Genomic DNA, 15,010 nt, shown 5'->3' with positions numbered 1-15,010 from the left:
ATTAAAATTTTTATAAAAATATATAATTCTAATAAAAATAGATAAGTTATAATAAGTATTTATTAACACAAACATCCGGTACGCTACTGAAGCAGGTAAGTCAAATTAACGTATCTAAATTCTTTGACATCTAATCTTTGACAAGTAATAAATAAAAGCTAAAATGAAAGAAAAATATATAATTTAGTTAATTTAAGTGAATTTCATAAATGATCGGTTTACTACACGTATATATATTATATAGTCACTTACTAGCGAAAAGTTGTTCCATTATTTCACTCAATTTTTGCCGAGATCTACCGCACGCTATACAACCAACTATTTTAAAAGGCTTTTTCGATAAATCGCGATAGTGTCACTGTTAATTTAAGTTCTGCCACAATTTCCATCTAGATTTACTACCTTTATACAACTATCAGTAGTAGAATAAATAATAAATAACATAAAATAAGCTCCGTAAAGACTGACAAATCCACAAAATTTCAAATCAAATTCAAATGTGTCAAATGAATCGTCAAACAGAACTGTCAAGGATCCCCACCCTAGAGTGCTTTTATGGTGCTTTTTCCGCCCACCATGCATGAATACATGGATAGCATTATGCTCCTTCCTTAGTCTTCTTATTTAAAGGTTTAGATGTACCAATGTAGCATGTAAAATGTTTGGGAATATATTGTGTGTCACCCTTTAATAAGATATATCGAGTTATAAGTTATAAGTCATCATACAGCTTCAGGGCTTTGACAAAAGCCGGTATTTGAGACTGCTTCTTTAAGACTTATGGGTTATTTATTATTGAAATACCTTTTAAATAACAGTATTTTAATATAATAATTGAACGTAACAGAATACAGAAATATTCGTATGGTACAATCAATGTCGGTCTATAGACTGGCCCTCCCTATTCATCAGCCAGTCTCTCTCCGAAATCCTAACATAAACAAAATAATCTTAATGGGTCTACGACAAGGTCCCATGCACGTTGGCATTGACGTAAGCGGAGCGCAGAAGTGTCTAGCCCTAGCAGTCAACTATTGAGCTTGACCAATCAGGTTGGTTAGCGTGGTTATGTGGAGTGTGTTAATTCATTTGTGTTTGTCAAAAACTCTAACGTGATTGGTCGGGCTTAATAGTTGCCTGCTACGGCTAGACACAAGTGCGGAGCGCTGCATCGTCTGCGTTTTCTTATGGTGCGTATCCACCGTCGTTCGCGAACTGTTCACGAACAGTTCTTCTCCTGTTCGCAAAATGTTCACGTTAAGATCGCGAACTGATCGCGTAACAACAGGACCGTTGACCCAGTTCGCCAGCAGCTCGCCAAATTTCCCGCCGGTTGTCGGTAACTTCTAAAGAACTGTTCGCAAAGTTTATTTAGGTGGGGACGCTATTGCCGATCAGTCAGTCGTTTTGTTTCAACAGTATCGCGTCGTCACTCTACTTGCATTTTGATTATGGAGTGGACAGATGAAAAAGTTTTATGCTTAATAGAAAAATATCGAGAAAAAGAAGTTTTGTGGAATGTGAAATTAACTGAGTATAGAAATAAGACAAAAAAGTTTGATGCGTGGGCAGAGTTAGCCGCAGAAATGAATGCCTCCCGAGAAGAAGTTGAAAGAAAAATGAAAACTCTTCTAGCTCAGTTCCGGCGTGGAAGGCAAAAAGCAGAAAAAATGAAAGAAAAAGTGTCGAAATAAAACTTTTGACCAATTGACCAATTTTGGTCAAACTTTTTTTAATTTTTAAAAAAGAGCTTTGCCAAATGTTGGAAAAGTAAAAAATTAAAAATTGCAAAGGGAGAAAAAGTAAAAAACTGCAAAGATTCAAAAAGTGCATATATTGTCTTTGAAAATTTCTAAAAACGGTTTGCTTGGTTGTTAATGCTCAAAAAGTACCAAATTTTAGTTTTTAGGGTAAAATAGCTACTTAAACTTATTATAACCAAGTACTCCAATAGAGCTTAGTACGGTGTATCTCAAGAACTGCCGGTTTAACTTACTTATAAAATAGATTGTTGCTGATGTTTTATGCTACTCTGTTTTGCCATGAAACAGCACCTTCGTTGCAAAAGTAACTGGCATATTCATCTCTAATTTCCTGGAAAGCAACTGACGACTTTCTTGGAATTCGTTGTAAAGGCAAAAACGACTGTAAGTCTTGGTTGTCTGACCTCCATGTACCTTCGACTATATTATGGTCAATATCCTCAGTGTCAAACATCCCAACCGGTGTATATGTCTTGATGCTTTACTTTTTTTAAAAAAATTGTGCAAGTACACACACGCCAGAACACCTTTCTTAGCCTTTTCAGGTTCTAGCAACATAGGTTTCCTTAAAACTCCTCTAACGGTAGTTAAAGACTCTCTTTGACGATCCCGCCTCGTGAGACCCAGGATAGGGTTTCATTAAATGATTCTGTAGCGGAAAGGCATCGTCCGTTACAAAAACGAAAGGTACATGTTTATTTCGGCCTGGCAGAGGACTATCCTCCGGAATGTTTAATGTTTCTTCGGTCAGTTAAAAAAAATGAATTTTTAAACACTCCTCCGTCAGAAATTCGATCTTGGCAGCCAACATTTACGTATGTGAACGAATATTGAGCATCCACTATTGCTAATAGTACAATACTGTGGGTCCCTTTGTAATTGAAATATTCTGTACCGGTATTAATTGGAGCTTGAAGTACCACATGTTTTCCGTCAATTGCTCCTAAACACTGCGGAAAATTCCACCTGCTACTAAATTCTGCAGCAATTTCTTTCCATGAGTCAGATGTTCTGGGCAACTGAAACAAAATGCAACTGTCAGTGAACTTCCATTATTCTCTTTTATCTATAGGAATTTTGTTATTTCAGGAAAACAGCCAAGAAACCGACGAAACTGAGACTAGCTGTGATGCACAAGCAGAAACTTCTGCAGAAATACCTGTAGAGACTGAGCCAACAAACAACGTAAACCAAACCAAACCTTCGACAAAGAAAATCAGTTCTTCCGACGAAAGCGACACACGTAAGGCCCAGCAAAAGCCATCCAAAAGAACTTCAGACACCCGAGTCGACGAAGCGTACAATATTATGGAATCTTTACGTGGTAGAGTATTGGAAAGGGATGAATGTTCTATTTATGGAGAACAACTTGCTTTTAAATTAAGAAAGATGGATGTTCGCACTCGATTGCTCTTGCAGCATCAAATTAATGGGTTAGTTTTTGAAACAGAAATGAATATGCTGCCTAATTACAATACACCATTCATGCCCCCACACTCTGGAGAAAATTCATTACTGCCAGAAAGTTTAAGCTATTACAATTTGAATGGAAATAGACCAAATTCCACTCCTGGTTAGTCCTGGATAATCTGAGGATTTCCAACAAAATGGCAATAACTGAACATTATTTTGTATTTTTTTTTCAGTTCAATAAAAATAAATATTTTCTTATCTGAACATATTCATGCAGCGTCATCACTAAAGCTTCGCATACCTCTGGAACAATTCTAGATATTACTTGTTTTGATATTTTAAATAGATACATCAGACTAGTGTATGAGTCCCCTGCAGCCAAAAATCGTAGTGTGACTGCCAGCCGTTCATGTGGGGGAATCGCATCTCTGTAGTTAGTATTACGCTTTGCAATTTTTGGTCCAACTGAATTAAGTAAATACTCAAAATCAGTAACTGACATACGACAAAAATTTGACTGCCACTGTAATTTTTCCTTGCTTGCAATAAACTTCTCTGCCAGTATCGTGGACGTCGCGGTCTTTTCTTATTATTTTCTTCGGATATAACAATAAACGCAGCGCAAGCTAACAATAGGTTTTCGGTATCAAACGAAGCCATGACATTCAAGACAGAAAACGTGGAACACTCGGCGAACACCAAAAGCGGACTAAAGCAAACAATTTATGATATCCTATAAACAGTTCGCTAACAGGACTGCGAACTCTCCACGAACTGTTGGCAAACTGATCGCGAACAGCGTATGTAACTGTTCACGAACTGTTCGCGACAAGTTCGTTGGTGGATACGCACCATTACACTTCACAGAGGCCAGCTCTCCATCTCTGACATCAGCCAAAGTTTATGGCGAATGGTTGTCGTCTCGGCGCACTCAGTGTTGATAGGTGCTCTGGCGTTTGCCCCCCATTTTCCCCACATAATCTGCATTAGCTGTTGTTTCTTAGCTTCAATTTATTGAGGTGTTCTTTGTGGAGACACTGAGGAGTGTCCCTCTATTAATTAATTAAAAACCTCGCGACAATCCGAAGATTGTTCTTACTTAAATCAAGGAAAATCTTTTATTTTTCTCGGTCGTAAGTTCTCAGGTGTATCCATCAGGGCCGTCCTGAGCCTGAGGGGTGGAGCAGAGGAGCAGTTGCTCCAGGCGGCCAAATCTGAGGGCGGCCGTTTCGGTACAATTGTACTGAATTCGGTACATTTTGACCAAATTCGGTACGTCAGTACTACATTTTGGAAAAATGGTCATTTTCGGTACGAAATTTCCAACAGTATAAATGCAACTATAGTAAACTGCTTCAGAATGAGAAACTTGGCATCATTGAGTCCACAAAAGCTCTAAAAGCTATCGACGACTATTTTGTCAAAATAAGGACTGACGACCATTTTAGAGTAATATTAGTGGATGCCGCAGAGCTGGCAGAAGAACTGGAAATTGAAGCAGTTTTTACTAATCACATCAGAGCTCGTCCCAGAAAAAAAACTAGATAGTTTTTGTATGAATCGGTGGATGAGCCAATTTTAGATCCACAGGAAAAGTTTAAAATCGAATTTTTCTTTGTTGTCCTGGATACGATCCATGAGGCTCTCCAGGAAAGGTTTGACCTGTTAAAAGCTCACTCGGACTATTTTTCGTTCTTATACGACTTCACAGTTCTCAGGAATATCAACCGAGAGGAATTAACAAAGCATTGTATGGATCTTCATCTCTATTTAAGGGACGGAGACAAACATGATATTATGGCCTAGAGCTTCGGGACGAAATTTTAGCTCTAATTGCTCTAATACCACCAGATAATGCCGAAAACTTCAGTTCTCCAAAACAAACACTAAAATATTTAAAAATTCACGATCTGATTGAAAACTTTCCAAATATTTACATCTCCATAAGAATCTTATTAACGCCGCCGGTTTCAGTGGCAACCGGAGAGGGAAGTTTTTCTAAACTCAAAATAATTGAGAATTATCTGAAGATCAAGTATGACACAAGAACGATTAAGCGGATTATCTTTACTATCTATTGAGCACGAAATAGCGAACAGTTTAAACATCGACGATTTTATATCAGAGTTTGCCGAAAAAAAAAGCAAGAAAAAAGTTTTAGTTTTGTCCATGTTAGAAATTTTGTTTCTCAGGATTATGTCTATGTATTTATTACGAATTTTGTTTTGTTAATAATTATTTATAAAAATTTATATTACCTAGTTTTAGGTGTTAGTTTGGCTAATGTACACCTTATACTGTTTTTTTATTCTTGTTAGGTACCATGTGACGCTCCTTTTAAATACAAAATTTAAATGCTAATTCTGAAAATATTGCGATATTTATTTCCCTTTTTTTGGAAAGGATTTGATAATATTTCTTACAGGCTGTGGCACAACTTTCATAATTTTTTTTCACACCTGATTCTTCGGATTAAACTTCGCACTAATAAAAAAACGATTGTCTGTAGGGGGGGGGGGCGCATTTTTTCGGCCTTGCTCCAGGCGGCCAACAGTCTAAGGACGGCCCTGTATCCATAATGCAAGCCCATTGGAATAGAATTTTACGAATAAAACTTATTAGTTTTAAAAACGAGTCGACACTGCTTAATTGAAAATTAGGTACTGTTGCCATACTGCAACTAATTTCGGTAACTATATATTAGAAAAGCTAGATTTTTTTAAAAATCACCAAATATTGCATTTTCCCCATCCATAAGATATTCCATTTCATTATATCTTGAATTATATCGCTGTTTTATCAAGAGTTTGAGGTGCATATGTTTATAACAAAGAAGATATTATTATGTACACTTACCGCAAAAGACATATTAGAATAAACATGTATATTATTCGCGATCTCCTTAATGCATTTCATTCTCTTGTATGAAAAACCTACTTTTCTTATCAAAAAAATAGATAATTTACATTTTTTTTTTTATCGAAAATGACGTATCTAACTTTGAAATATGACATATATTTCATTAATATTGTTGTTGGACGTGAATCAAAGTAACAATAAAAGGTAAAAGTTTATTGTTAAAAAACAATACTTTAAATACAGAACTTATAAAAGAAAAAAAAAGGTTTTCTTTACAAACTTAACTGTCAACTCTTATTCTCGACACTCTCGACTTATGCTCTCGACTATTAACACAAGTAGACACCGTAACTATCTAAACTACGACTACCAAACCTTATAGATACAGTATTACTTGTAGAAAACTATAATATTCTTTGCTTGTAGTAACAATATGTAGATTTAACATTGTATATTCTACAAATATATTTTCATATATTTCATTTATATAATGTGTCACCAAATATTCTGAAAAAGCTGCTATCCTATTCTGTTATACAGGGTAAGTCTTAAATAAGTGCAAATATTTTTAGGGGTGGTATATTCCAACCCCAGAAGGTTTTTTTGCTAAAAATTTTTTTCGAAGATTTGGAATAATTGACAATCTTGGATTTTTTTTTATTTTTAGGTAAAAAACATAATATCTTCATAATATGGCAACATAGGTAGTAGATTAAATTTACAAGAAAAAAAAACCAGAAAAGATCCAGTGGTTCTCAAAATTTAAGCAAAAAATCATAAGGTAAAAAGAAATTAGGTTTCTTTTATCGAGATCTACCAGTCCTGAAAATATTGGCACTTATTTAAGACTCACCCTGTATATTCTTCTATCCTATTTAAATTTTTCATTCCAAACTTTCGCACAATTTAAAAAAATTTAAAAATGAAGTTGTAGTTTTTTAGATAGCTCATTTTCTCAGTGGATATGATGAAAAATTTCAATACCAAAAATACCATAATATCATTGCAAAATACACACCAAAACACTTTTAACACTGGATGCGCGTTTCGCTAATCATGTTGGCATCATCAGCAGATGATTAAAACTAGTTTTTACAAAAGTGTTTTGGTGTATTGTGGTGAATTAGTGTTTTATTTATATTATTATAGCTATTTTAACACCAAATAGATCTCTAAGGTAGCAGTGATTAACCCCCCCCCCCTCTCACTCACTCACTCAACACCAAAGCAAACCAAAGGCACAAATTAACCAACAGATGCGAAAGAACGCCGAATAAACGCGTTCAGGTTTCTGTAACCTTCAGAAAGAGTTAATAGAGAATCCGCATCAATGTATAGTTTGGGTTATTATTTGTTTGGGTGAAAATAATCTGCACCAATATGTTATCGAGGTATATAATCTCACAGTAATTTAATAGATTGCTCGTCATATTATATCAGTTTGTAGGAGATTAGGAAAAAAAAAGATATTTATAGTATAAAAAATTAATTTATTTAACAAAATTTAATTAAAGATGTGACAAAATAGTTACTTTTCTATTGGTTCTATCGGACTTTTTTCGACTATATAAATCTTTATTTTTTGTAAACTTTAATGCATAAAATATTTTCAATCTAATAAATAATTTAATGACGTAAATAAGAGGAAATTTCTCACATGGGTGGTTAAATTCTATAGTTTTCATTATATCAAACAGCCTCTAGATGTTTTCTTCAGTGCAAAACTCATCAAAATTTAATATAAATAATTTTTCCATTTCCAGTAAATAAAATGAACAAATTTTTCCACTTTCATGATCAAAGGCTTTTAAATGGGTAAATAATTTCGATTTATCCAGAGATTCGGATTCTTTTGCAAATTTTAGACAAATATCACATTGATGTATTTGAAGACCCTTTTAATTGATGTAGTCAAACATAATTAAAGGCATTTTGAGTTGAAAACATTTCTCAGAGGCTGTTTGATATAATGAAAACTATAGAATTTGACCACCCATGTGAGAAATTTCCTCTTCTTTACATCATTAAATGATTTATTAGATTGAAAATATTTGATGTATTAAAGTTTACAAATAAAGATTTATATAGTCGAAAAAAGTTAATTAAATTTTGTTAAATAAATTAATTTTTTATACTATAAATATCTTTTTTTTCCTTATAAATAAACACATTTGTATCCCATTTTAAATAAGATATACAAATTACCAAAACTTAGAAATAACAGTTCAAAAGTTCAACAAAAATCCTACACCCGTTTTTAAAAAGAAACATATAACCACGCACTATGGCATTCCAGCAAGCGAATACGACACAGCATAGGTTTCCGGACTAAACGACTGGTGTATTTACACCACTCAATAGGCGTGTGGGGTTTGCCGAGCGGTTTCCGATGCAGTCGCTTTCTTTCGCATCTGTTATAGGTAATTTGTGCCAAAGGTTCCAACATGGTTCCAAGTTCCAACCCTCAACTGTAACCATAATGTCATAGTCAATCTTAAACTAAATTTATAGATTTAAGTGTGGGTTGACATGCAGGTGTCCATCGTTCCGTCATTTTTTACATAATAAAAATAAAATACACCAATAAAATTGCTAAAAAACAACAACGGACGACGCATGACTGATGCATATGTAAACCTACACTAAGGCTCCATTTCTAAACTAATTTTATGTAGTTTTGACTCACCCTATAAATACAGAACAATTTAGTCTATTGCAGTATGATTGGTTTTGAAGAAGACACACTATCATGAGATATTTTTAATTAATGCGCATCAATATTTTTAGACTGATATGATTTTTTTTAACTAATTCTGGCATTTTTTTGCATAGATTACTTACAAAAATGTGTGTTCTGAAACATAGAAACTATATGAAAGTTCCTGCTCTGACCAAAAAAAAAGTCTTTTTTATGTTTCCATTTTTTTGAATTTTTAAATCCTAAGCTTACAAACATAGTGGGGCATCACGATGCGATGCTCGCCGCGATGCATCCAACGCACATGTTTTAAGCACTGTTTTAAAACGGCGAGATGCCTCACTATGTTTGCACCCTTAGGTATAGATTCTAAAATATATTTAAAATTAAATTAGTGTTAATTTGTTACACTTTTCTTCAATGTATTTTTAATGAAGTAGCCTTGGGTATGTGATAATTGGAAATACCGTCATATTTGATAATTATTTCGAGAGGGTCACGAATTTATTAGCACCATTCGATATTGTTAGTATTTATGTCTTAGTACTACAAACATGGTCCTAAGTACTTACGCATTCTAAATACTAATTAACTTAATTTTAAGTCATTCGTCATTTGGATTTTCATTCGATCAAAATTATCTACACCTTTCCATTACCGTTGACAGTTAACTCTTTTCGTAAATTAAATAAAATTAATTAAATATAAAAGTGTCGATATAGCTGAGTTGTTAAACAACAAAGTAATTTAAAAAAATAAACTACTAAAGTACCTATCGACTTAATATGAGGAACAAATGCTTGTTTTTTTTTTCCACTGCATTGAATGTTAAGTATGCAAACATAAATTGCCAAATGTCTAAAAATATATAAATTTTAGTATTTCATACTACACCATTCAAAAAAAGTATTGTTTTAATTCTCAGAACATTGATTCAGAAAATCAACATAATTCAAGTTATTTTCGGTGTTTCACTGGAAAATTATTTAATAATAGTTTTTGACCAAATCGGTTATCAGTTGACTGTTTGAACTTGTGGTTTGAACTATGACGATTTATAATATTTAATGTTAAAATTTATAAATCACTTTTCTATTATTTGTTTAATTACTATATGATGCATCCAAAAAATCTATAACCATAGGCGTCGCAGATGCTGGGTATAGATAAATCAGTACATTATACAGGGTGGGTTTTAAATAAGTGCAATCCAGTTATCTTACTTTGAAAATTAAAAAAAATATATATTTTTTGCTTAATTTTTGAGAACCACTGGATGTTTTCTGGGGTTTCTTTCTTGCAAATTTAATGTACTATCTATGTTGCCATATTATCAAGAAATTATGTTTTTTGACTAAAAACTAAACAAATTTCCAAAAAAAAAATTAAAAAATTCCAGATTTTCAAAAAAAAATCACCAAAAAAAACCTCATAGACGTGTTCTTTTTCCAAATTTATTTATAAGTAAAAAACGACAGATAACGTCTCTATTCAAGCTCAATGGCATTTTACAAATTAACTTTTTATATTTTCTGTTTTAGGGCTCGAACCTTCTTGGCTCGAACACACTGACGACCAGGTCGCACCGGCCAGGCCGCAGCTACCTCTAAAACCATTAAATAAATGATATAGCGCACACTAACGTCCTAGCCGTCCGTTGGTCGTTGCGACCAGAAGACTGCACGGAAATATTATTATTTTCTGCCGCTTGTTGCCGGTTTTCTTCCAAATTAATAATTTTTCAGATGAAATCCCTCAAATTCAAGGCACAATATTTTAGTTTCTATAAGATATAGTGTTTTAGTGTAGTTTTTGCACACGTGCAGAAAATCCAAAGAAATAGTATACAGACTGGATCAAAGGTAAACCAAAGTTAAATCTAATCCCTTTTTTTATCAAGGGTCGATTCTAGTAAAAACTCAAAACATTTTTATATGGCATACCTGCTCTAATTATAGTTGGTATGATACCTGTTATTATACCTTTGAGTTTCGATGTTTAAAAAATAAAACAAATAATATTTCAAGTTTTTCTACAACCACTTGTTTTTTTTTATTAAATTAGTTTTTTTAGTTGTATTGTAGTCATATGTACAAGGAGGACAACTGTATTTTAATGATATTTAATTTAACGTTTTTCAAACAGGGTTCATTAGACTATATTTCTACTAGGTGCATTATTTTGAAAAAAAATATAATAAAGTAACTTAAACATTCATAAAAATAGAAGTAATTACTGTTGTAGATTCTTCGTTATATTGTAAATAGTAGTGGGAACTATCGAATGAATACTATCGAAACATTCGATAGTTGCAATTCATTCGAATAATTCGATAGCTAGTAAGAAAACATTCGTCGAAAACTATTCGAATAAAAATATCGAATAGATGCGTCATCTGCCTTGAAATATATTAATTCGGCAGCAAAAACCATTCATTTATAAAATTCATTCATTTATAAAATTCATTTATTTGTCAGGATCGATTATAATAAAATATAAACTGGATTTTAGTTGTCGCCCGGCGACGCGACGTAGGTTTCTTTCCTAGAAACCCGACATGAAAAATCGTATGAAAAAAGCCGGCATCTTTGATTTTGAGTCGGATAAAGATAAGGACACATCATTTTTTTTATTGAGGTGCTAGTATTTACACAGAAAATACATTATGAACGGCGCTGTTGCTGTTGTATATTCGTATTAGTTGGTATTAGCGAAGAATATTATTCTTTGGTATTATAGTTAGTTAGGGATAGTATGACTATATATTTTGCATTTTTTTTTATTAATATTCTGTTGTTACACTGCAGTAATACTTTTCATTTTGGATGTAGGAAAATGATTTTTAATGTTTTTAAGCAAAACTGGTTTAATAAATAATAATAACAGTAATAATTTGTTATACCTATTAACACCAAAATTTAAAATCATTTAATATAAACATTTTTTTTAAGTAGTAGCAAAATATAAACAACAAAAAAGTCAAAATTATTTATATAAGATCCTATTTAAAAATAATATAGTTTTTAAATTTGTTGTGGCAACGATGGTTTATTAAATAATAATAATTACAGAACTAATTTGTTATATTAACAACAAATTTTAAAATCATGAAATATAAACATTTATTAATTTTCTAAGCATGCAGTGTAATAGAAGAAAAATATAAATAAAAAATTAGAAATCAAAATTATATATGTGATTACTTTTTATTACTTTGTATTAGTATTTAAAAATAATATTTGCTTTTACTGGCATTTACTTTAAAAAATAAATGAAATATTTCTTCGCAAAAATCTACATGTAAGAGAATTAGCATAAACAAAATACAAGTATCTTTAACTTTTTTTTTAAATTGGCACGTGTAAAACCTTAATCAATCAATTTAATTTTCTCATCCCAAAATTTGAGTTTGATAACAATTTACTTAACCACATTACCACATTACCACCTTACTTAGATATGATTATTAAGTTCAACTGATTCATATTACTAAAACATCTAAAATACAAATACATATGTATTTTTAAAATTAATTGTAAGTTCACCTCATCTCTCTTAAAAATTGTTACTTCTCAAAATTTTCCATTAAAAAAATAGACCATATACCGTATAAAATTAAATAATTGAAAGATCGGAAAATCACACAAATTTTCGGAAAAATTTTATCCACCTGCACACGTACACAATCGTCAATTTAAAAAAAAACACTACTGCTTTAGTATTTTAAATATTTTAATAAACGCAAAAATAGCACAGTATTTAGGAGGCAAGTTATAAAATTTTGGAAGATCTAATAATGCACTGACGCAGACAAAAACCAAACGAATACTAAATTTCATTTATCAAAAGCATTCGATAGTCGTGGCTAACGATAACCATTTAGTCGCACGGCGAGGTTGTCACATATGCTTTAGTATGAATGAATGATTTTATTCGAATGAAACCATTCGATAGTTGAAATCATTCATTCAGTAACCATTCGATAGTCTAATTCATTCGATAGTTCCCATCGCTAATTGTAAACATAAAAATTACTGGAAGCTAAACTTTCTACCTGCTTATATTTAGAGCCAGTGTCTGACGATCTTTTTTTACGATGGCCCTAATATGTTTACTTCTAAAGTCGATAAGGGCGCCATATCAGTAGAAAAAAGAAACAGAATATCTCCCTTATTGTCGGTCGCGCGTACACAATGCTTTTTGTTTGTTGTGAATAGCAACTTCGCTTTTTAGTTAACTCGGATATTTTAACATTTCTGAAACAATATTTTCTAATTGGTAAAACAAGGGTAAAACGTAAAAAATCGTTAGATTTGACAACTCTGTTGAAACTGGTCGTTCATCTGACAGCAGCTACAAACGCAATACATCCGGCCAGCCGACGACCAGGTCGTTGCGACCTGGTCGTCAGTGAGTTCGAGCCCTTAATAGGGATATTTTTTACCTATATGCGAGGTTGGGTACCTTTATCTTAGTTTGTGTATGATTACCTATTTCTCTTAAATGACTACCAGTTGACATTAATTCCTTAAAGCAAAATGCGATTCGGTGTATTGTTAGCAGGGGCGCAGGCTCAAGTTTCGTTTAGCCGAAATCAGTTACATAGAATATCGGTTTATAGGATGATTCTATACAAGAAACTAGCACTACATAATTTGATTTTTGCCGTGGAAATTCTTTGTTTTTGAGAAAACTCGAATTTTTAATTTTTCTATTATTAACTAAAATTTGAAACTTTACGGTATTTTTTAAAGTTTTTTCATTATAGAATGACGTAAAAACATTTAATTCAACGATGTGAACTAATTTTTATTCAAAAATATATTTTTATCACAATAATTTTCATTGATTTTTCCGGGTTTAGAAGTGCCGAAATGTGATAGGAAGATAAAAACTACATATTTTTGTTTGATTAATAATTTGCTATAACTTTTCTATATAACTATTGCCGCGGAAATGTATCATCAGGGCGGTGTAATGGAAAATCTTCAATATTTCGAAGTTTTCCATAGTATTCTCTACTTTTTGCATACTTTCGGTTTGGTTTGGTTTGGTTGTTTTTATTGGATTTGGTTGTAGTGGGTTTAGTTGGCTTGGTTTGATTTGGTTGTTTTTTAGGGTTTGGTTTGGTTTAGTTGTCGATTTTATGCTTTATTGACAATTTTTTTTAAATTTTCGCATTTATTGACCATAGCGATATTAAGTTGATAAGAATAGATATTATTCATTGATCTGTGTCAAAGGTCGGGAAGAAGATCACTGCATAGTGGTGAAAAAAGGCATTTCCGCGGATTTTCATTTTTGTATCGGTGCTTAAAAATAAGTCTACATTATAAAATAATATTAATTTTTTATATATCTCATTTCGTTACTTCTAAACTCTATTCAAAAAAATGGCAACATTGCATTTCCGCGGAAGTTCATTTTCGTATTCGTATTTACAAAGACGTCTAACATATGGAATAACATTAATTTTTCATGTATGTCTTATCGTTACTTTTAAACCGCATTCAAAAAATGGTGACGCATTTCCGCTGCAAATTTTTTCCAGTAATGTACTCCCTGAGGTACCTAAATGACAAAAAATTGTTTTTTTCTTTTTTAACAGATTTCGGCTAAACGAAACTTGACCCGGGGCGCATACACGGGAAGGGTAATGGGGGTAATTACCCCTCCCAGAAAATAATTTATAAGTAAGGTAAAACATAGCATAAGATAAAACTGCCATAAAAGAAATTAATAACACTAATCAAAATAAAAAATGCAGGCCAATCCAAGTTTATTTTTTCCACTGTCACAATACCTCTCAAGACAAATTTTTAAATCTAGTTACTTTACTTAAATATTACCACTACCCCTCCCAGACTCAATCTCTAGATGCGCCACTGATTGTTAGTTGCATATCTTGTGACTTACGTTTAGACTTAATATTTTATTTTAAGTCTATGGACGTACGGCTTTTGCTATACTATTGTTAAAATGGCGTCAGAGTGGCCTTTGAAACTATATTAATTTTAGTGGTATACATACATGGATCGCATAGCAGAAATTATCATCGCCTGTCATACCAAAAGCCGCTAGGGCGCCGTTTTTTTTATCATACCGTACCGGCAAGTGTGTCCAGAGAGAAGAACGATTTTGACAAAGAACACACCTAAAAATGACAGAAAGTACAATCGTTTTTTGAATTAAAAATTAAAATAACCTTTCACTTATAATATTCCCTCGCGGACAAAATACCACACGATGATAAAAACGGCGTCAAGTTGGTTTGAAA

General features: G+C 32.4%; 2 protein-coding genes across 2 annotated transcripts; one reads left to right on the top strand and one right to left on the bottom strand.

The window, feature by feature from the left end:
• Positions 1-2,256: 2,256 nt before the first annotated feature.
• LOC115884426 (protein ANTAGONIST OF LIKE HETEROCHROMATIN PROTEIN 1-like) lies at positions 2,257-3,685 on the bottom strand. Its single transcript, XM_030902992.1, has 2 exons — positions 3,436-3,685; positions 2,257-2,782 (listed from the first exon to the last, which is right to left on the bottom strand). The coding sequence occupies exons 1-2, from the start codon at positions 3,676-3,678 to the stop codon at positions 2,480-2,482; spliced, it is 546 nt and encodes a 181-aa protein (XP_030758852.1). The 5' UTR covers positions 3,679-3,685; the 3' UTR covers positions 2,257-2,479.
• Positions 2,773-3,442, top strand: LOC115884425. Its single transcript, XM_030902991.1, has one exon. The coding sequence runs from the start codon at positions 2,793-2,795 to the stop codon at positions 3,339-3,341; it is 549 nt and encodes a 182-aa protein (XP_030758851.1). The 5' UTR covers positions 2,773-2,792; the 3' UTR covers positions 3,342-3,442.
• Positions 3,686-15,010: the final 11,325 nt, after the last annotated feature.

Source organism: Sitophilus oryzae, unplaced genomic scaffold (genome assembly GCF_002938485.1).
Source record: "Sitophilus oryzae breed Bouriz unplaced genomic scaffold, Soryzae_2.0 scaffold_249_pilon_pilon, whole genome shotgun sequence".
In the NCBI taxonomy this organism is placed as follows: Eukaryota; Metazoa; Arthropoda; class Insecta; order Coleoptera; family Curculionidae; genus Sitophilus; species Sitophilus oryzae.
This window is presented reverse-complemented; position numbering and strand designations above follow the sequence as displayed.

Coding starts and splice junctions, on each gene's coding strand:
- LOC115884425 (XM_030902991.1), top strand. CDS start 2,793: ATGCAACTGTCAGTGAACTTCCATTATTCTCTTTTATCTATAGGAATT.
- LOC115884426 (XM_030902992.1), bottom strand. CDS start 3,678: ATGTCAGTTACTGATTTTGAGTATTTACTTAATTCAGTTGGACCAAAA. Junction 2,783..3,435: donor CGCTGCATGAATATGTTCAG/ATAAGAAAATAT, acceptor ATTTTGTTTCAG/TTGCCCAGAACATCTGACTC.